General features: G+C 41.1%; 2 protein-coding genes and 1 long non-coding RNA gene across 6 annotated transcripts; 1 reads left to right on the top strand and 2 right to left on the bottom strand.

The window, feature by feature from the left end:
• Positions 1-1,142: 1,142 nt before the first annotated feature.
• On the bottom strand, positions 1,143-4,395 carry LOC135629996 (probable alpha-glucosidase Os06g0675700). Its single transcript, XM_065137674.1, has 5 exons — positions 4,010-4,395; positions 3,272-3,942; positions 2,964-3,194; positions 2,259-2,899; positions 1,143-2,185 (listed from the first exon to the last, which is right to left on the bottom strand). Exons 1-5 carry the CDS (start codon positions 4,261-4,263, stop codon positions 1,319-1,321), a joined length of 2,664 nt encoding a protein of 887 aa, XP_064993746.1. The 5' UTR covers positions 4,264-4,395; the 3' UTR covers positions 1,143-1,318.
• A 7,805-nt stretch (positions 4,396-12,200) lies between these two features.
• Positions 12,201-13,116, top strand: LOC135637905 (uncharacterized). Its single transcript, XR_010496417.1, has 2 exons — positions 12,201-12,575; positions 12,824-13,116. It is a non-coding gene; the product is annotated as an uncharacterized LOC135637905 (long non-coding RNA).
• Positions 13,117-15,839: 2,723 nt separating this feature from the next.
• Positions 15,840-20,810, bottom strand: LOC135629949 (cold-responsive protein kinase 1-like). 4 transcript variants are annotated; one of them, XM_065137671.1, is made up of 8 exons: positions 20,557-20,695; positions 18,673-18,809; positions 18,404-18,519; positions 18,113-18,323; positions 17,762-17,999; positions 17,373-17,523; positions 16,456-16,896; positions 15,840-15,976 (listed from the first exon to the last, which is right to left on the bottom strand). In XM_065137671.1, exons 2-7 carry the CDS (start codon positions 18,740-18,742, stop codon positions 16,495-16,497), a joined length of 1,188 nt encoding a protein of 395 aa, XP_064993743.1. In that variant the 5' UTR covers positions 18,743-18,809; positions 20,557-20,695; the 3' UTR covers positions 15,840-15,976; positions 16,456-16,494. The 4 variants fall into 4 exon arrangements, with proteins under 4 accessions (XP_064993743.1, XP_064993742.1, XP_064993745.1 ...); XM_065137670.1 differs by lacking the exon at positions 15,840-15,976 and having other exon boundaries at positions 16,272-16,896; positions 20,557-20,810; XM_065137673.1 differs by lacking the exon at positions 15,840-15,976 and having other exon boundaries at positions 16,272-16,860.
• Between the last annotated feature and the right edge of the window lie 1,949 nt (positions 20,811-22,759).

The following is a 22,759-nucleotide window of genomic DNA, read 5'->3' as shown; positions in this document are numbered from 1 at the left end:
CCTTGAAGTTGTTTGTGCTGAGTAAAATTTCTCTTTTGGTAGATTGGCATTAATTCAAAGTATTAGCAAGCTAATATTTGTGCTGTCATTTTCTTTTTTGGAGTCGTTCTTGCCAATGCTGCCTAGCTTATCATTTGTCAATGCCAGTTTCATGATTTCTTGTCCAAAGGGGTAATGCATATTATCACTTTTTTTTTTCCCTTGTCTCTTGTGGACTTTGTTAATCCATTTATTCTGCCTTCTCATATTGTGATCCCTGTAGCTGGGGCTTATTTGTGTAAATGCTGCCGGTTAACCTGTCTGTGTTGGTTTCCTTGTTCAAGGGCCCCCATGGCTTCTTCCATTTGATTTAAGAAGGTGCCTGGATCACATGAAACTTCTGTGACCCCAATTCCTTGGATTTGGAGGGATATCTTTTATGTAATAGCACTGTTTGATTTCTGTATGTCTGTAAACAAGGATTTAGTTTCACTTGGTGACCTTTGTGGTTTGATGGTGGACTTGTATGTTGACCTGGATCTCTGTTTGGAAAATGTTATGAACCTATTCTTTTTTTTCCTTTTTTGTTGTCACCTCTCCTATTCATGTGTTTATTTATCTATGAGATTCTGCAATTCTTGTTCAAAATATGCTCCAGTGTTACGTTTGATTGAGAAATCAAGTTGCAAAAAATTCTTGATATTTTCCTCTCTTCTTTTTCTTCATTTGACTGAGACACCATTGTTCATTATATCCATTACCCAACTATTGAAATGTTAGTACTTGACATAGTTACTTAGCTACTGATATTGATGTTATACTTGTAGTTTCATGTCAACCAGTGAAGGGTTTCTTCGTGACATGTATTATGGTCCAACATATTTCAATGAATGATATGTCCATCATCCAATCATCAACCATTGCAGTCTTAAGAACCTCATGATGTAGATCTCTTCATTTTATCAAGTCTTTCGAGTTTTATTTAGTAAAAAAGAATGAGTTTTTTTCCATATGAAACATTGCTGCAATTGATCAAGAAGTGTTACATTGTTTGATATGTTGGATGTTTTTTGATATGTATGTGTATGTATAGTGCATAAAAGAAGTTCAAAAAAGGAGGAGGGTCTGTTTCATCCACAACCTGTTGAATGAATGACTACTAATTAAAAGAAGGGCTCATGTTTTGCTTTTGGTTCGCTGCAAATATTTCAACCTAACCTTGTCAGGTGCATGGAAAACACTGTTCTTCCATAGGCTCATGAAAGTTCATATCTCAATTCCTCGAAAAGAAGTAGAGACTTATTCGTGGTTTTGTTCTCCCTTCCTATTCTCATATCTCCTAGTCATTGATCTCCAGCCTCAGCCCAAACTCCTTACCCATGAGCTGGGAAAAGCCCTCTATTTGTACGACACTCGACCCGTCTCTAATTTGTCGTCCGATGCTCACATTACTGCCGAGTCCCGTCGCATTCAGATGCGATGTCGGTTTTAGCTGCAATCCCACTATCACCACCTTCCTTATGACCAACCTATGCTTCAAAGCATATGTGCCGTTGACCACTTCCGAATTGAGCCGCAGATTCTTCTTCCCTTCCATCCGGTTCCTAAACCTCACCAAACTCCACTCGCTCGCCGCCCCTCCCATCTCCACCGCCTCCCCGTCGTCCACGAACACCTCCCCGCTTGCACTCCCCGCCTCGTCGAGCGCCACGAGGAGCTCGAACGGGTTCTGCCTCGCCCGCCGAGTCGTGAGCGCCTGGCCTTGCATCACCACGATGTTCCCTCCCCTGACATGGACGTTGATGGTGTCCGCCGGCGCATCGAGCGTCACGTGCTCCCCGTTCTTGCTGCTTACCCACCGTAAGTAGTCGAACAGGTTGTACCATCTGCCTTTTGGGAAGTAGGCGTCGACGGTGATCGCGTTCGGCTTCAGTACCGGGGAGACCATCACCCCTGCCCCCATCAGGAACTGTGTGCTGATGCCGTATGTCGTCGTGTCTTCAGGGAACGAGAAGAAGAGCGGTCGCGCTATGGGTGCTCCCCTCACGTGTGCCTCGTACATCAAGGTGTAGATGTGAGGAAGAAGGCGGTAGCGGAGGCCGAGCGCCTTCCGCGCGGAGCGGGCGACGGAGTCCCAAATGTAGAGCTCTTGGTGAATGGAGTGGATGTCCGAGTGGTCTCTTGCGAACGGATAGAACGCGCCCAGCTTCATGCAACACGAGAAAGGTTTCGGTCAGTCTTCGTACGATCCATCGGCAGGCGAACAAGTTACAGCTTACCTGAATCCACCGGCTGCAGAGCTCCTCGGTGGTGTCGTCGCCGAACCCGCAGATGTCAGCTCCGACCATCGGGATCCCGAAGATGCCAGAGTTGAGGATCGATGGTATGGAATACCCAAGATCGTCCCATTTCGCGGCGTTGTCCCCGGTCCAATGTGCCGCGTACTTCCCCGAACCGACGAAGGTCGACCGGCTGAGCACGAACGGCCTCTTCCCCGTAGTCTTGATCAGTCCATCATGAGTCGCCCTGGATTCCAGGAGGCCATAAAGGTTATGCGCATCGTACTCTGTTACATTCCCAAAGTGAACTGCAGATGCCGGCACTGTCTTGTTGTTGATCGGTCGTCGAACACCGGCATTGTTGACGCTATACGAAGGCTCATCTATCGAGTTCACCGGCGGAGAGGTTATGAAGTTAGATATCTCGTTCATGTCAATCCACAGGCCGTCGACCGGAAGCGTCTGCCGGAAAGTGGCGATCTCCCGGGCCCAGAAATCTGCGGCGGCAGGGTTCAGGAAGTCCGGGAAGTAGACCGGTCCGGGCCACACACTTCCAAGGTAGTACTCCTGCCCTCTCCTCAAGAAGACACCTTGCTTCATTCCCCTCAGGAATGTGCCATAGGTGTTGTTGACACTGATACCTACAACGTTTCTATCGTTTCAGAGCCGAACAGGGGACAGAGTCTAGTTGCTGCAGGACCTAACCTGGATCCAAGATGACCACATACTTCTGCCCGTTCCTGTGAAGCTGGTTGACAAACCTCTTCATCCTGTCCGCCGGGAAGTTGATCGGATCGAGCGTGAAGTCCTTGAAGCCATCCATGTGATCGATGTCGGTCCACATTACATCAAGAGGTATGGTGGCATTTGCGTAGCCTGCAACCACGTATTCCAGCTCCGACACGTTCTTGTACCCGTATCGGCACTGGTGGAATCCTGCATCCAAAGAGGTAGGCATCTAAATCCCGGATCACGTCGGACAGCTCGAGCATGGGTGTGTGCTGTGTACTGACCGAAGGACCAATACGGCATGGGGGCGGGTCGGCCGACGAGCTCGGTGTACTGGTCCATGACTGACAATGGCGACGGCCCGGCGAAGAAATAGAAGTCGAGGACTCCTCCGATCACTTTGTAGGTGATGTAGGATCCTCCATATATGACGTCCATCCCGTTGCTATTGAGGAGGAGAACTCCGTGGGTGATCCCCGGCGGACTGGTCGTGTTGGATGACGACCTCACGTCGATGTAGAAGGGGTGAGACCCGTACAGATTCTGGTCGAGGATCGCCGCTGGGATGTCTGCGTTCCACATCGTCAACGTGTCGTCCGGGACTAGCTTGAACGTCCTCTTGGTGTGCTCCCCGAGTCCGTACAGCGATGCTCTGTCGGCCGGCAGCGACGACGAGATCTCCAAGTAGCGATCTTTGAAGACGAGCGTTGGGAGCGTGCGGAAGAGGACGTCGCCGGTGGAGCGGCGGGAGACCGTAAACGTGACAGGGGATGTTGGATGGAGGGTGAACTCGAGGTCGGAGTCTTTCATGGAGATGACATGGGCTTGGAGCTGATCGTGGCGGCCTTGGAGCATTGGTGGCGGGGATTGCCGAGGGATGATGCGCTGAGGAACCTCCCATCGCCGGTGATGGGAGTCGGTGATTCGGACTCGTAGCCGATTCTTGGTCTCAAAGCTGCACGTAGATCTCCCGGTCAGCATCTATAGTCTCGGTAAACTAAGCTTAGCGCACACATACACACCTTGCGAAGAGGCTGATGTTTTGGATGTCAGGGCCGTAGACCGACGTGCTGCGTATGAGTCCGAGCTCGGCGGTCAACGTCTTCCCGGAAGGGGCGACGCCGACGGACCGCAGATCGTATCCATATCCGACTTGTTGCTCTTGCGAAGCAGCGGGAGAACCGAATCCCAGAAGCAGACAGAGATGCAAGAGGAGGAGGAGGAGGAAGAAGACAGAGGAGGGATTAGCAGAGGGGAAGATTGTCATCGTCCACATACGATCACTGGCGGAGGGATGAGCTGAAGACCACGAGACGGTGATGCTTTATTTGAGATTGATGAGTGACGGGGAGGAGAAAACACGCCTGAGGTGGTTGCACGTTATGTCGTCTTGAGCGACAGATAAGGGTGGACCGATCATCCATGGGAGGGCAGATTCCCCTCATGTCTCGATCGAAAAGGACGGGGGTCGTTTGTAATGATCCACAAGCAAGTGTTGTTCCACGCACGCAGTGATGCCGCGACAGAGACGACATAACCAACACTACATTGGTAACAGTAACGATGCATGATTGAGAGCATCGATGCAGCAGCAGCAGCACATTGGGAATCTCATGTGCAACTTCGAGGCGGATAAGGTGATGACGATGATCACGCCGTCGGTTTCGGGAATTGTTTGACAGCAGCAACAATTCTGCATCCAAAAGTCAAATCTCATCAGGAAAGAAGTAAAGCTGCTACAAAGTCAAAGGTGTAAGTTTGGTATACGTGCTTCACCATATCTGAGGAGATAAAATTAGCCGTAATAAAAGGTATATACGTACCTCTCCATATCCGAGGAGATAAAATTAACCACCGTGTAAGGTAGGCATTGAAGTGATCAGCTACCCAATTCCTGTTCAATTGGTTTTGCTAGTTTATCTGTCACGTCTAGTAAGGATCTAATATTTAAGTCTATCAATTCATGGGGTTCGGATCTTGAAACATACCCGACAAAAGGTCGTATGCTTGAGTTAATAGCGTTGGAGGATTCAAAAAGTTCAAGTGGTGTGACTTGAGTTCCGAGAGAGAGAGAGAGAGAGAGAGAGAGAGCTCTAAGGAGTATATTTGAGGTTTTTTTTTTTTATAGAGAGTCCTAGTAATTATTTGGAGTTAATTGGTGGGTTAAATCATAGAATAGTTATATGGAATCATCAATCATTATATGGTTGTGGTGGCATTCATAAGTTACGATTATCACAGTTAGGGTTTGGATTCCACATCCTCTTTTCCCTACTTGATTTTTCTTTTCAAAATTTTGTTTCTTTATGGTGTAAATAACTTTGCAGCATAATGTATTTTCAATTTTCATCAAGGCAACTTATTTTCCTTTTTGCGACTCGCAAGAGGAAGGTATTTCTCGAGCGACCTTTGGTAAGATCAATATGGAGTCAATAGCAATATTAGAAATAACTTTCGATGGGGGTGCCACAAAGATGATTGCGGGAGCTACCCCAAACTATGATGGTTAAGGGTATAATAATCTACACTCTCTTTGACGTCTAAGTTTATTGATTCAAGTTAGCAAATATTTTTACAAATATTATGACAATATGAAGGTTGATTAAATAACAATGACCCTTGAATCATTAAAGAGGCATCTAAATATCGAAATTGCATCGAAAGTTTTCAATATCGAATGAAAAGAGTTAGTTTCATTCGTCAAACTAATATCTTCAACGTAGTGTATATGATCCTTCGTCAAACCCACTAATAAACTAACACCAAATATATACTTAAAAATTGGACTCAAGTTAGGTTCATAGTCTCCGACATGTATGATAACTAAAATCTATCATATCACCTATACAAATCATTCTAAGACACAAATAGTGAGATTTGTTCTAACATAGTTAATACCACAAAAATATCACTGAATAAGTCAAATTGTTTCCAAGATGGAGGTCTTTTGTGATTCAGCAGATCTATCATCGACGAGCTTTCCAATTCCCTCCATGATAGCAAGCGACAATCCCTCCTCGACAACAATTACAAACATCCATCCAATGAACTATTCTTTAAAAAATTGGAAGGGATGTTTCTCGACTTCGTATTCTCCATTTACAATCAACATGCGTACTCATTTCTTTTTTCACGTGTTCCACGTGACTTCATTTTATATATTTTCTTTCAATTTTTAGATATACATACGCATGTGATGGTGGATTTTATTATCAGAAATTTCTCATCTTACCCATACAAAACCCGGCATGTGGGGTCCATATGAGAGAGGACACGTCATCCCTATCCATCTCTAACCTGAGTTGGGTCGGCTTTGACCAACCATGATTCCAAGTTGGTCCAAAACTAGGCTTCGGTTCGCAGTCCCTTTAGATCGAGTTAGAGAAGGATTCTAATGATGGGTGACGGAGTGTGGCTTTCGGTATGAGCTGTGATGACTTCGATCTGGGCTTGGTGAAGCCCATTAATATGTTCTTACAGTGTCTCTTGGGCCGGCCCACTCTTGTTTGGAAAACATCATTCTCGTCGTTACAAAAAAATACATTTTAGTTTTTGTACCATTATAATAAATATTTAAAATATTAATACAGCATATAATTTTAATAAATGATTTGCTTTTATATTAGTATGGCGATATTGTATTTACAAAATTTATATTTGAATCTCTATAATTTTGAAAGTGAAACAAATAACCTTATTTGTCTTAATATCATTGGTTATATTGACGGAAAATACAAGACACTATGTGCTAGATCGATGGAAAAGTGATTGGTAAAAAGGTAATTTCAATGTCTCTTCTATTTCTAGTGGCATGGCCTAGTTGCTTTGCCACCTAGTCCACCTCTCGTTACGTTGTCGGGATGCTCAAGGCACGGTTGTCATCATGTCTGGCTTCTGACGTAGTGAGAGCGATCACCACCGAGTTGTTCAGGGTATGGTCGTTGTCTCACTTGACTCCTAGTGTAACGAGAGCGAACGCTACTAGGATGCTCAAGGTGTGGTCATTGTCACCACCAAGATCATCCTCCTCGAGCCCCTCCTTGTAGTTGTGCATCCAGCACTCGCTATGACATCCCATTCTCGATCCTCGCCCATGCCACTTTTGGCATCCATGATGCCCACGTCATCCTCCTTCATGCACTTATCGCCTATGATTGGTTCGGGACTAAGACATGGATCGATAGCCAGGCAGTCTTCCTCCTCCTCTTGGCTTTCGTCCTCTTGTCCCTTTACGGAATGCCACTCCCATGGCTTGCCACCTTGCTGTTGGAGCTCGTCGTCTTCTAGGTGGCCTGCTTGTGCTATTATGGAAGTGGATGCATGGTATCGATAATTAGGCGACGACGACATTGAGCATTTTGGTGGTAGGGCAATTGGGTCTCCCCCTCTTCATGATGCTAATAGAATTCAAATATAAAAAATAATCTATAACTAGCCCCATCTCATATGAAATATTGTATATAATAAATAAAACTGTGACAATGGTTACCAATGACGTTGTTGTGGACCTATTGTTCCGACACATTTCTTCCTACAAAGTTTGAAAATATCACTATCATTGCTCGAGTTAGTACAATTCTTATTTGTGAAATAAATTAGGATCTTGACAAAATTCCACTAAACTCGATTCATTGAAACATCCCAATAGAATGAAATGTTCGTACTAAAAATTATGTTCTTCTACTCTTTATCTTCTATCTACGATGATCGTTTAAACATCTTACCCGCTCATAACATAAGTTATAGAGGGATAGAAAAAGCAGGAACACAAATAAATATGTTCATCCGGAATGAAAATATTTATTTGAAAAAGTAAAATTCCTTACGTTACTGTAAACTAAAATGTTATCTTGTATAATAGAAAGATGTGAACACACTTCAAAGAAGCTGAGAATTCTAACACACAAACCACTAGTCTTAACCCTTTGTTTACGTGATCACGTTGTTTGATCGACCAAAAGGGGGTGGAAAAGCCACATCCCTGCAAAGCATCAAACCGGTGGCTTAATTTACATGCTACATTCCATATATCCTATGTGGTGACACATGGTGCCCATGGTCTCGCTTGACCAAAGAGAGCATCATCATCTTGACTTCCAAGACATGCCCAATGAAGCGTGGAGAGATGAGAGGTACAAAGTAAAAAGAAAGAAAGATGTGAGCCTACCTTTGAAACAACATCACTAGACAAAGATATGTCCTCCTCCCCCTTCCAAAGGCCATAATGATCTATGATGTATGTATGTATACGAAGTCCACAAAAGATGTGTCAACTACTCCCCCCCCATGCAATAGATTTATTACACCCAAAGTAACTTTTTCCCAATCTCACGAATTCTCATTGTCGGGGCTTTCCATTGTACACGAGAATAAGTCCAAAGGGAGAAGTTTTTGTGGTCGGTCATGGGACAAAAGCTAAGGAGACATGCTTACACCTTTTGAGAAAAAGTAGCATTTAGATGGAGAGAGAGAAAGAGAGCAATGGTCATCATAATTAAGATGTGTCCATCGTAGCTAATCATGCCACTAGTGGATAAATTAATTAAGCTAGCTTCTATGAAATTTTATTTGATTCGATGGTGACTCTATAGTTAGAGAAGCTAATCATCGCGCTTGCTATTTAGTCAATTTCATAAAACTTACTCAAATCGATTGAGCTTTGATGAACAAAGCATCTATTATTTATTTAATGTACTGAACTTATTATCTATTTTTTCGATAAACAAATAGTAATTTTGATAGTAGCATTTGGTCCAAACATAACCATTAATGAGTGCAAGTCGTATTCCAATATATATCCAATAGTCTATGCACATATTTAATGGTTAATATATTATTAGATCTCAAGTTCAAATTCATATTTGAATGTCTCTTGTACTGTTTAATGTAATAATATATATATATTTCTTTTACGTATTTTTGTGCTAATAATTTGCGGCATGAATCATGACCAGTTGGTGCACCACAACATCAGCAGGAACAGTTGTGATTTCTTGCAAGCGTCGAAGGAGTCGTCGTCGTCGTCCCAACATGATGTCCTGTGCTTGTTGTCTTCCCCATCTTTTTTGGTCAAACATCACGGGGGAGCTCCGATGGCTGTCTCATGAAAGCTCTACCAAGCTTTAGTGAAGCCGCTTTGGACGACCCTCGCAAAAAGGCAAGCCTATGGCAGCAGCAACACAACGCGCACGTAGAAGAATATCCGAGCTCACTCGCCATGACCTTCAAAGATGTCCAAGTAGAAGGAACAAAACTGCTTTCCAAAAGCTTCCTTCCGACCCAACTTGTTTAGGGCAAATAATAGATTCCTTTTCTCTTCTGATGAACCCAACCGTGCATGCCATCGTCTCCGTGATCAGTGGTTAGGGTGTCGATAGTGAGATGCCAATGGCTTCTTGCGATCGAGACAAACATTACGAGTCAACATTACTACGTTGCGAGAGGAGCAAAGGTAGATGAGTCAGTGGATTTGGCAATCTAAAAGTGGAGAAGACAACTCCTAGCTGTCACTGGCTACAGATAATAGCACTCAGATAAAGCTGCTTCGGTTTGCCAGTTTCAATTGACTGTCATATTAATCAAGTATTCTTTCTCACTGGAATTTGTCTTCCGGTTTCTACCATGCTAATTTTCTACCCTATAAATTTGTCTCAGGCTATCATAACAACAATGATCATTGCATGGATAACCCACTTCATGTTCTATGTGATGATACCTTCCTAGTTTTCTCTGTGATTCAACAAGTATATATATATATATATATATGATCTTTATACATATGGTTCTCCGTAACAATCGATTTGTCTTTGCATGATTTAGGTCTACATGTATTCAAAAATCTATCGAAAGAGTCGAATTTACGTGATTCGAAACTCCTAACCAACATCCATCGATAATTTTTTTTAAAAAAAATTCGCTCTATAAATACTCACTATTTATGTAATAATTAAATTATATTTTAAAGATTTTTTTTCTTCATGTACAAGTGCTTAAATTTCTTATTATCTAAGGATTCTACATATCGAGAGTAACAAATAATTTCTGTTGAGCATTGTCTTTTCAGATTTATCTTAATCACTCACTCATTGTCGAATTGAAACTCGAATAAAGCTATTTCGGATCATTTCTATGATATTAATTTTAGCAATGCAGACAGGGGACAAGAATTAGGTGACTCGTCATAATCTAGCAAGTTGACCATTGCAATGCAAACATCGATATGATAAGGGAATAGAAACCCTGCTATGGTCATTAATTTAATTTCATTTAGGAAACAGGAACATTAATGCTGCATACAAGAGTCTGAAAATATTCCCAAGGTGCAATATAAATTAGTCTTTATAATTCGATTACACTGAGGTGTCATCAATTATCATCCAACACTTGGTTCTTTCATCTTGTTGATCTTCCCTTTTTAAGGTAGAAATAGGGTATTTTATATCATCTTGAGGATGACTCTTAGTATAACAAAAGTATTATTCCTTTTCGATATGGACTCTTAACTACAAAACAACATCTATATATATGTATAAAGATAAAATTGTATATGTTGACAGTGTATTATAGATAAAATTGTATATGCTATTATACATAACATATTTTTTGGATGATTCACAGTGTATTCTTAAACTAGTGGAAAGGAATAATTCTTCTTTGAAACATATCCATCTAATCATTCTTTAAATTACAGGCGACCGACCGATGTTGATTTTGTAGTTTCAGTGCCATCTATTTTATTAGTCATCGAATCAAATCCTTAATCAGCTAAGCTAGTCAATACCTTTCGAATGATATATATATTAAATTGATTATATATATATATAGTGTCATATGCTTGATTGAATGTGGAGTGAGGAGCATAGACAACACAAAACTAAAACAAACATAAGACTTTGTTGCTCATTGTTACATGATGTTACATAAGTACTAATAACAAGAGCTAGCAGTTCAACTTCAGTTATCTTCTGTGCAATGAAGGGATCAATATGGAATGTTGATAGGCTCTGCCTTGTATGTGGACACAATTTGCATGATATAAATGAGATAATGAGTGGGAGAACATCACACTGGACCACAACAAACATGATCATGCAAATAACACTACTATGTATGCAGCAATAGACCTAGTGATCCATTTCAACTGGGGGTCCCTTTCTGTTCTTTTAACCTTCTGATGTTCTCACTAATATATAGTTATGTATACATTAAAATCATTCTTCTTTAAATGTGTCCCTCTTCTTATTTTTGTACTTACATTTTATTTTATGCATCCTATCTCTATGCCAATTACATGAGTCAACATATATACTAGCATAGATCTTCATTTTTAACATTCCTTTGTGTGAAATATTGAGACATTACTCGACAAGAGAAAGCATCAGTCAAGCCATTCCATGATATCTCTGATAGGAAAAGCTTTACTATGATGGAAGATCTTAGTTAATGATGCCTGACTACCTACCAAATTTTACATATTTTATGGAGACAATGAAGTTGTATTTTGACTAAAGGTCACTTTAAAAAAAAAATTAATATCAAGCAAAGATGAGAAAGAATTTTTTTTTAAAAAAATGAAAATAAATTTCAATATTTGTAAATACTTTCGGAAGGTGTATATGGTTTTAATCTTTCCAAACTTCTCAATGCCACTGTGCAACTATATCAGAATTCAACACAAGGGTAGCAAATGCAAGAAATGAAGTTGTATGACCAATTAGTACCTGTAATCCACTTTTCTAATCATACCAAAAGGATTGTACTCTTGCTTAGATCTGTCAACAGTATTGAGTGTCTGATGAAAGCTTTGGTGAGTACAAATACATGAATACTAAATATTAAAGAAAAATGTATGAACAAAGAAAATGCAGAAAGTATAAATAAAACATAAAAAAGTAAAGAATGCTATCTTTTTCCTGATTGGTAGGCTGAGGTTGGCTGCAAGAATCTGAAGTTAATCCAAGTGCTCCAGACAAACCCAGTTCAGAAGAAGAGAAAGAAAAAGAAATATCCCTCAGAGGGGAGTGAGGAAAGCCAGCAGGCTTTACTTGTTTGCTCTCAGGCCCTGCAAGCTGGGAATTATAGCTACCCTTTCACACTTTCTCCCCTCCATCTCCGTCCCAACTCAATCCCACTTCAAGGTCCGTCCGGGGAGAAGCAAGCTAAGAAGGCACTGCTAGGGTTTGCTACGTCTGGGGAGCTGGGATGGGGTTTTCCAGTTGAGTGGGTAGTGTGCTTGCACCATCAAAAGTGGCTCCTTTGTGTAATATATTAATGCCTGTGTTGTTTACTTTTGAGAAAGGAAATCCTCTCCTCCAAGGGGGCTATAAATCCTCTACAACTCTAACCTTGGCTTCTCATCACTTCTCTTTCCCTTTACCTCTCTCTCTCTCTCTCTTCAGGAACTAGATCTTGTAAGGGTTTGTAGATCAAGTGGCCTTTCTTTTTCTCCATGGAGGAGAGTCTTGTGGAGCTCAATCGTCAAGAGAGGAAGAGATGTGAAGTGGCCCTTTTCACTCCCTTCCTCCGGGTAAGGGAGTGAGTTTCCTGCTTCCCAATAGAGAACCAGAGGTGATGGTGGGGAGAATACAGGTGAAATGGGTTGTGCCTGGCTCCCTGTATGCCACACATATAGACCAACCCATCGAGTGATTGGCTACTGTGGGTGGCGTGCAAGGAGCCAAGCATGACCTCTCTCTCTCTCTCGCTCTCGCTGTCTCTTGTGATCTAGCGGTCATTTTATGTATGTGGTGCTCGGAATAGTAAGAGATGGACATGGAGCTACGCATATGATCATATATCTTGAGTTTGATCTTGACGGTCGTTTCATTGTTTTGCAGGAATCAAGGGGCCTGTGTCCAAACTCTTGTGAGAGAGAGAGAGAGAGAGAGGTTTCAGATAACTATGATCCTAGAGAGAGAGAGAGAGAGAGAGAGAGAGAGAGAGAGAGGTTTCAGATAACTATGATCCTTTGTCTTTTATTTGATTCCTTTACTTGTGAGCGATATTTTTATGATGACCACCCAATTTCCTCGTGGTGTTTTGTTTATTACTACAAATCACCAGTGATACAGAAGTGGAATATAGCTTTTGCATTGATATATATGTGGATGAGACCGAAGATTCTACGACATGAACATGGATCCAGCTTGTGTATCATCACAGTAAGATCGTCATCATCATCATCATCATCATATGTTTGCCTATACATTCAACCTGTGTTACAGGCTAACGTGCTGTTGTTCCATGGGGAAGCTTTATGATTCTTTCATCTCTTGATATCCATAAATAAATGGCAAAGATACTGTTCTTGATGGTTTGCAGTAGCTGGAGCATTATTTCTTGATCCTGTTACCATCGTATGTTGGTTTCTGCTATCTTCAAATTGACATTGTGATGCTTATAGTTGTGTACAAATGCACATCATTCTCTCTCTGCTGAGATTCTCTAGGGTTCAGATGTGTGTCAGCTCCTTTGCAATATTTGGATGGGACTAATTGGGTGTTCATTTCTCTCTCTTATGCAATCTCAAACACTCTCAACTGCTACAATGTATGAGTGACCATCTTCTTCTCTCGCATGATCACTTAAAAGATACATACGCTTTTTTTTGCCTCTCTGACAACTTTGTTAGGGTAAACTGCTCTCCACACTCGTTGTTTCTGTCTCGAACTTGTGCAGATGATTCAATGCTCTCTTACATAGTAATTCTTATGCTTTGTCTTTGATTATTCTACATATGTATGCGTATGCTCATGGTTTGTGTCGACAACATTTGTCTAACATCTATCACTCACTATCTCTCTCATGCGGCTCCTTACGACGAGATCTGATATCTCAAAGAAAAACTAATCAATAAACCTCGGTGTTTTATGTCTTGTGATCAATAATATCAACACACACAAGCACATGCGCAGCATTTAAACTCTCGAAAAGAGGTTGAAACGAAGCAAGAACTTAAGCTTCCTGCCCTACAAGTCCAATAGTTTTTGATGCATCGAGTGCTTGGTTGGAAGCATGCATGTCACCTTCTCTGCAACACTTCCATGGAGGGTTTTGCTGATAAGAGTGTGATAGCTTCTCTAGCAACGTCGGGTCCACCGGAAGGAGAGGTGCTGAGGAATCCACAGCATGTCCATTAAATTTAGGTTGGGTGGTGCATGGCGCCATACCTTTTTGCCTTGCTGTTGTCTGTGACAGTGCGAGCAAGAAGAAGAGCCCAAGTGTCTTGGCTCGGTGGGTTGTCAGCTTTCTAGCCTACCGAGGACTGAGCAGCTTTGTGTGTCATCCAAAAGGAATTTTCAAGACTAGGGAAAGAAGCCCATCAGAACTCCCCATCCCTCCCTCCCTGGAACTCACCCTGTCCCCACTTCCCTCTCCCCAATGCATGTTTATGTTTATAATATACACACACCATCATCATCTCTCTCTCTCTCTCTCTCTGTGCAGGAACTTGTAATATATATAGATATATATACATATAAAAGAAAGTTCTGGACTAATCTCTCCCCTCTTCCTCTTCCTGATCTTGCTTAGAGTGAGCTTTCATACAGTGCAAACTGAGAAGTAAAGCAGGCAGGGAAGTGAAAGAAAGGTGGCAGCAGCTCAACTCCACTGAGGGATGACAGATACCAGAGAGCACATCCATGCTGTTCATCATGTCCTTTCGCCACTCCAGGCGCGCATCTCAAAGCACCTGAAATCTACTGGCACAGTGCGAATCCAGCAGGTGGAATTCCATGTACTTGGCCAAATACACAAGCCTTGTGTCAGTGGGTGTACGTATTAAAACGAAGGCAGGCATGTGATCTGAATGACTATTGTATCTGCCATTCTCGTCCTCCTTACATGCAATTCCAGCTTCGTGTTAGTGTGGTATATAACTTTATAGGATGGATGGATATAAATGACTGATGCAAATAGGACAAAAAGAATAGGATTCATTCAGCGAGTGTTGGGTTGGCTCGACGAGGAACGCCGAGTGCACACTGGGCATGGGTTTATTCCCCTTCTCCTGTACCCAACATGGCTACCACCAACATGCTTCGACTGCCAAGGAACAAAAAGCTCCTCCTCAACAGCATGCTGTAAACTTGTCACTGGACGTCACTGTGCCATGGTTGATCACCTGGACAGATCTATAAAGCACGTCCATGCAGTATGTTGTTGTGCCCAAGGCCTGTGCTGGATGCCAAGTCTAATAGGATTTTGAGTCAAGCAAACTCTCTCTCTCTCTCTCTCTCTCTCTCTCTCTCTCTCTTAGTTAACAAACAACTTATGACCTTCAACCTCAGTTTTTGGGACCACCTGAATCTGGACACTGAGCTATTTCCGAGTCCCAACCCAACAGAAGCCAACACTGTAGATAAAGCACAAGCACAGAGAATTCTCTTGACAAATAGAGGAGCTTGAAATCCTGACACACACAGGGAACAATGGATGCCACCCTCAGGTGAGAGAACCAAACTGGCTTGGTCGGTGACCCGAGTCAGAAAGGGCCATCACAAGTGATTTTAATTGGATGGACACAATACCAAAGCAGTTTAAAGGTAAAGGGACTTCCAGCCCTCTGATCACCTTGCAAGTTGGGCATTTTGAGAGAAAGGAACCTACCTGCACACCCAGGGTGGGAAAAGGACAACAGCAAAAGCACCTTTTGGAATAGATCTAGCTCAGGTATGCTTTTGAAACTAATCAGCTACTACACCAGGATGCTTATTATACACATCCAGTTCTCAACACCATATCAGTCAACACCAGCAAGTAAAACATTCAAAGACCTGCTTGTTCATGTTTCTATACCATCCTTCTCATGAAACACTAAGGAACTGCTTTTCTGTCTTCAGTCAGTAGCACAACTTTCCAGTAATTACCATCAAGAACTGTTAAGACACTGGCAGAGGAAACATTAGGGAAGAAAGCAGTGGGGACATGACAATGCTTTAAAAAAACTCAATGTAGAGCTGTATAGCTTGTCTTTGATCCTCTCTTCCCTATAAACAAAGAGAAGGTAATAATAAAAATGTCAGAATTAACTGACAAGGGTGTGTAAACATCTTGTACAAAACCCATTTGAGAGAAAGTTATACATATGACTTCAAAATATAGATACACAAACAGAAAGAAAATTTTTCCCCAACTGATGTACTTCCATCATGCCTATAGATGGGAAATTTCTAATAGCCAATTCTTAAAACTCTCTACTTGAGAGTATGTGTATCCTAGAGAACCGATTCAACATTCGTATTGAATTTCATTTAAACATGGAATATCTTTCAATTTGCTGGCTGGATCAATCAAACAATTCTAACTTTATTCTTTTAAACTTCGAAATGACTCAAGTTCTGTTTTGATCATAAGCCATATGGATATCTACAGAATCTAGAATCTACAAGATGCAAAATCAAGAATCAAACAGATTTTCCTTGAAAAAAAATTAAGGGAATTACATCGACTCTACATGACTATGTACCTTGAAAATTTTCTTTTTCCTTTTTACATTCACTGGTTTTCAGTCCCGCTCAGATATTGATGTGAAGGTCATGGATGCATACGTAGTGTTCTCTGATGACGAGGGTGATTTCTCTAGAGCAGGAGATATGCCTGAGCTACTCATTGGATCATCCTTATTCTTGCTTCTAATCTTAAGTTCCATGAAGTCATCAATTATACCAGGCTTAGTGATCTCTGAGTCCACATCCTTTTTGCCGGTCAACATCTTGACGACATTGGACATTGAGGGCCTAAGCTTCATGGTGTCCTGTGTGCACAAGAGTCCAATCTTCAAGAACTTACATGCCTCTTCAACATCCAAGTCATCTGTCAAAGAATTGTCTATGATATTCGCCAGCTTGCCACATTCGTAAAGACCCCACGTCTGCAAGATGAGAAGTCCACTCGTGATGCCTGGGGACTGTACAGTTACATAAACCACACTTTATTAAAAAGACATATAAAAACTACTTATTTGATGATGGTTTCTTGCTGTCTTATATATCTAGTCTGAAGTTAATCTCCTTATTTTATGCTTACGTACAAATACATACAGCAGATTATTTATGATGATGTCAAACCATTTTATTATGTGTAGTAAATTGAAACAATTTTACATAGCAGAGATGATTTATTTTATTTCTTTCTCTGTATGTTGTTAAAAGCAGATTGCTTTAGTAAACTAGATACAGGATTGAAGCATTAAAGAACTAAAGAGGCAAAAAGAAAGGGTTGAACTCCTACACTCCCAGAACAATACACTCGGAACTCTCTTGTTGCACAAAAATAAAAAGTATTATTTTCAACAACAAATAATGCTTAAATATACAATAACGTACCTACTATTTATGTAATATAGTCAACATTTAGTTTGCGACTGGGGAGTATTTTGCTTACCCTCTCCAGAAGAAATTGATCTTCATAAGGTAGCCTTGTGTTGGTGTTACATCTGCCACTAACTATTTCTAGTAGAAGAACACCATAGCTGTAAACATCTGACTTCCTTGTCACTTGTCCTCGAACCGCATACTCAGGTGCTAAGTACCCTCTGCAAAGAAAGAGACTTAATGTTTTGAAAAGAAACAAAAGCCAGTAATATCATAAGCGAGATGACACGGAAACAGGATTTTGTATTGCAAGCAGCAAAACTATTTGCAGGGACAGTTGCAATTTCTAGATCTGGAAGTTAGTGGATTGCAGAAGAAAACAGCCATAAGCTCCATATAAAATGTGTTTTATGATGAAAACCAGATAATAGGAAGTTCAGAAAAGGCAACGGAACTCACATTGTTCCAGCAACTCTGGTACTGACATGAGTCATATTAGCTGGCAGAAGCTTCGCTAAACCAAAGTCAGAAATTTTGGGTGTGAGGTCCTTATCAAGAAGAATATTGCTTGCTTTAATATCCCTATGAACTACATGCGGTCGGACTTCTTCATGAAGGAATGCAAGTCCACGAGCAACACCAACGCATATTTTGGCTCGCGTTCTCCAGTCGAGCTGAATGCTACTATGGCTGGAACCTGAAATAAGGCAACAACAAGAATGTTTTGACGTGTTCAATTTATTAGAGAACCTAGTTGCTATTGAAGACACAAGAATACTAAATGAGAAGCATGAGAAAGAAATATGGTACCAAGGAGTGTTTGTGCAAGGCTATTATTCTCGCAATAGTTGTAAACAAGTATTCTGTGAGTTCCTTCTACGCAACAACCATACAGCTTGACAAGATTCTCATGGATGATACCAGAGATCACGGTGATTTCAGTCAGAAATTCCCGTGCTCCTTGTTTTGACTCAGAGGAGAGCACCTTTATAGCAACAAATTTTCCATCTCTAAGCCTTCCCTGTATGCAAAAACAGATATAAAGAGGAATGTTTCTAGACTTAATAGCATTTACCAACTATGAGATCTATGCAAGCTAACCTTGTACACAGAACCAAAACCTCCCTCTCCAACTTTGTTAGCAGGACTAAAATCATCGGTTGCATTTTTCAATTCCTTGTAAGTGTAGATTTTAGCAACTTCAGTTCCTGGAATGTCTAAATAGTAATACAACAAAGTTATCAAAAGCTTGAACTAACGGTGGAATGGAGTTTTGGCATAAAATACGAAAATTAACAAAATACGCCATGTTCGATGAGAAGGCAAAGGAAAAAGTTAAATCACAATAAACCACCAAATGGCATGTCTACCTTCACTGGGTTGATCGTGTTGCCGGCGTGAAGTTTTTCTCTTTCTGAATATGCAAGAGAAACAAGTCATCACTGAATGAATAAACTATCAGATTTTCCTGTGTGTTGAATGTCGGGTAATATGAACGAAAAGTTCCCTGCAAAGGTAGAGACTTGAAAGGATTAATATACAATCATGAACTTAAGACAAAATGAATGCAGAAGCAAGCTCGTTCAATTAGACAACACACTAGAACTCCTCCTCCTATCAGTTACCAGAGGTTATAAGCTGAACAATTATTGACAGCATAGAGGTTCAAATCAAAATTTGCAGAGTTCTGAATCTTTGTGGCTCGTGATTCATACTATGTGGCTGAGATGAAATGATGAAGTAGCAAAATAAGGGTTTTTCAAGGAATTGTGGATGTATCATGTATATGTGTGACAAAATAACTCTTTGTTTGTAAAAGACTGGTGAGGAGACCCTAAACAAGTGACCAACTTCTGGTTTTTGCATAGTCATTACTCATTAGCGCACTGGAGGTTCAAACATAAACTTCAAATGGAAAATGTTGTTTCACTTTTTGGAATTCATGTTAAGTTTCATTGTGCAATTACTAGAATTCCAGTCTCAGTATAACCGAAGTAACCTTCTTTGGCCACCTAAAGAAAATGCACCTTATCTTTCTCAAGTCACTAGACCAATTAACTATCGCCACATGAAAGATATCATTTCAACCAATCAAACATGTTGAAAGTATATGCTCAAGAAGAATTCGACTTCTGGATTGCATCAGAATAAAGACCAGCAATCACTGAAATTTCAGTTGGAAAAGCTCCCACAGAAACAAATTTTCACTCTGAAGCTATAATTAGTCATGTCTATGATTCTACCGTTGCGACAGACAAGACGCTCGTAACCTCGAGTTAATGATGACTGAAATTTCAATACCAACAGGCTTCATCAAGAAACCTTCATAAATCTTCTGCAATTGTTCTCGAAACATAGAATGCACTGATTCCCTCTAGCACAAGCAATTTAGATCCCTTAGCTTTGCAGGCCTTTGCTAAATCTTTATTGGAAAGGCTCAAACCATGTTAGTTAGTTATCACTGTTTTTGGCTTTAAGCATTTGTACCCACCTCCTTTTCTGTTAATCTAATTATTACCCTTTAGCGCACATGATGATACGACTCAGGGCTATTAAAAAGATTAGATTGAGTGTACTTGCTGAAAGACAGGAAAGTTTGCATAAGAATGAATAGAATTGAAGATGAATTATCTTCTCTCCAATTTGGAAACAATTTAGAGAGAGTAAGAAGAGGTGAGAAAAAGCAGATATCTCCAGTTGCCCTCTTCAGTATGATGGCCAAACCAGAGACTTCACCTTCTTCCTTTTCTTGTCTGTTTGACCCAATTCCCCATAGCCAAAGGAGGCTAAAGCTACAATGGACAATAATCAACCTAAACTAATAAACTGAATCACTAAAACCATTACCAGGATTTCTTGAAAGGCAAGAAAGGAAAAACGCAAAACTACAGAAATGAGACAAAACTTGATGACCAGCATCTAAAAGGTCCGAGAAGCCACATATTATCACCATTATTAACCAGCCATCTGACGGAAACATCAAGCATCACCTTTTATTGGCAACTATATTGATTAGATGCATACATTTCGCGAAGAACAAAACCTAGTTATGGTCATAACAATCAATCCAAATCCAATGGTTTCTGACACCAAAAGTACTGTAAAAAAAAAAAAAAAGATCTAATTCCAAACATAACCAGAATTCATTCGTCATAACAAGCAGTTGTGCTCCGGAAAACCAATTTTTATTTGTAGCGAACAAGAGAAAAACAGAGTCTTTAATCCGAAATAAGAAACCCAGGAGCGGCAGTCACCTCCAAAGTCAAAGACACCCGATTGATCTATCACCGGAGGAACTGCACAAATCAGGGTTGCCCGTCGGTAAGCAATCGTCCCACCCGCTCCTCCTTAACACTGTCGACAAGAGGAGACAGATCGAGCAAGCAAGCAAGCAACGCCGGCTCAATTGCCCACAGACAAACACAGCGTGCGGCTACCGGAGTCGCCTGGCCAGGGGGCGGAGCGAGGCGGCGCGCAAGGAAGGGAACTGCTGCCGTCAGGCGAGAAGGGTTGATGCGAAGCGAGCGAGAGAGAGAAGAAATGGGAGCTTATATTTGACTTCTCTCCATGGAAGGCCTCCAAGTCGGTTGACCGAGTCGGACGTTTGACTCCATCTGAACCGTCCGGTTCGAGTCTCTCCGAATTGGTCTCCAAAACCGGGCTCGATCCGTGTGGAACGGACCCTCGCCATTGGGTAAGGGATTAAACGAGAGCGTCACCTCGATCCGCATGGCGTTTGACTTGACCAGGATGCATAGGTGGCGCGTCTACGGTCAACATCGGATTGGCTGGGCGAGACCAGTCACGGTGTATGCGTCCGGGAAATAGTCAATGATCGGATCAAACGCGTACTGTTCAACGGATACTACCAACCCTGGGTGGAAACATTCTCCATGCCCCGACTTTAGTCGCGACTGGACACCGCTAAGTGAAGCTTCCTTTCGCCAATGCTGGCCGAGTTTTGATCACGTGAAATCCATTGCCATTTGCATCGTTCTAAGAGAGCATTAGTTAATTACTAGTCGCCTAGAATCTATCTTCTACGGTCTAAATCCTTGCAATTTAGTCGCGTGGAATTCATGCGCACGAGCGCTTGCATTACGACCATGCACATAATTCCGGCTTCGTTCAATCACTACAAGTGATCTCTCTAGATATCTAAGTGGTTGGTTTGTAGAGGTATAAGTACACGAGCGTAGTACGAGTCGTACGGTTGAGGGACGTAGAAGCCCTCGATTACGGTATTCTCCAATCCCGTCATCGGGACCGAGACACCAGCCAGGGAGGAGGGGACTCTTCTCATCTGGTCGTCCACGTGGGTCCCGCCTGCGGCATCGCGGCATTGCTTTTAGATGTGTGCATGCCGCTCCCGCTTCTCGCCTGCCAGATCATGACTCGAGCACTCACGTGGCCCTCAGGATCGCGTCGCGCACATGCCGCTCCGCCTCTCGTGTGCCAGATCATGACTCGAGTCGTACGTCACCACTTACGACGACGATGATGGGCCGATCCGCTTGCACTGTTCGATTACGGTCTGCGGTGACGTGACGACAAATCAACGAATAGTGCATCGACAAGAGTCACGATTTAGACAGCCGAAAGTCTCTTCTCACGGCGCTTGGATCACGAATTTTCAACGCCAAGATTTTTATATTTATCCTTTTAAATATATATATTTATACCCCATATATATATATACACATATATATATATATAAGAACATATTTATATTTTAATATATAATTAAAAAAGGATCTAAGTGAATGTGTAATTATAAATTGTTTTGAATGTTTGATAAATAAAATTATATTTTAAATATTCATTAATATAAATATTGTTTGATAGAATTGTATCTCAAACGTCCATTAACTCTTTATTCAAAAGTAGATATATATATTTTTAATTAAATAATTAAGTAAATAAAATAATTAAATGATTGTAGGTAATCTTAAAAAAAAATTTATATGACATCCAAATCAAATATGATTTTTAAAAAATAAAAAAAATATTATTTTATATTTAAAATATGAATTGAACATTCAATATATATTTTAAATATGTTCTCAAACGCATCCATACAATATGACGTGTTGTTATTGGATCATAAAGTGAAAGTGTATGATTTTTTTTTATTTTTTTTAAATGGGTTAACTCAACTGTACTATATATTTAATATATTATCATAATAAAATCCTTCAATCAAATCATGTTTTCGATATTTATTTTTAAAAGAAAGTATAATAATATCATAACACCAAAGATCTTGACCGTTCATATAAAAAACATACAAAAATAAAAAGGTCATCGGCAGGTCAACGCTTGTCAACAATGGTGATGGGAGTTTGTAACTGTCAATCGTACACCTACTTGAACGGTGGTTGTGTACCGTATTTGGGTCAACGAGGTGTCTTGTCATCAAGTTGGCAATGGATGTTTTACAAGAGACAGACAGGTTTG

This window comes from Musa acuminata, chromosome BXJ1-3 (assembly GCF_036884655.1).
Source record: "Musa acuminata AAA Group cultivar baxijiao chromosome BXJ1-3, Cavendish_Baxijiao_AAA, whole genome shotgun sequence".
NCBI lineage: Eukaryota > Viridiplantae > Streptophyta > Magnoliopsida > Zingiberales > Musaceae > Musa > Musa acuminata.
This window is presented reverse-complemented; position numbering and strand designations above follow the sequence as displayed.

Coding starts and splice junctions, on each gene's coding strand:
- LOC135629996 (XM_065137674.1), bottom strand. CDS start 4,263: ATGTGGACGATGACAATCTTCCCCTCTGCTAATCCCTCCTCTGTCTTC. Junction 3,195..3,271: donor CATGCCGTATTGGTCCTTCG/GTCAGTACACAG, acceptor CTTTGGATGCAG/GATTCCACCAGTGCCGATAC. Junction 2,900..2,963: donor TGTGGTCATCTTGGATCCAG/GTTAGGTCCTGC, acceptor GAAACGTTGTAG/GTATCAGTGTCAACAACACC.
- LOC135629949 (XM_065137670.1), bottom strand. CDS start 18,742: ATGACTTGTTTCTCTTGCATATTCAGAAAGAGAAAAACTTCACGCCGG. Junction 18,000..18,112: donor CCTTGCACAAACACTCCTTG/GTACCATATTTC, acceptor GCCTTATTTCAG/GTTCCAGCCATAGTAGCATT. Junction 17,524..17,761: donor ACCAGAGTTGCTGGAACAAT/GTGAGTTCCGTT, acceptor CTTTCTTTGCAG/AGGGTACTTAGCACCTGAGT.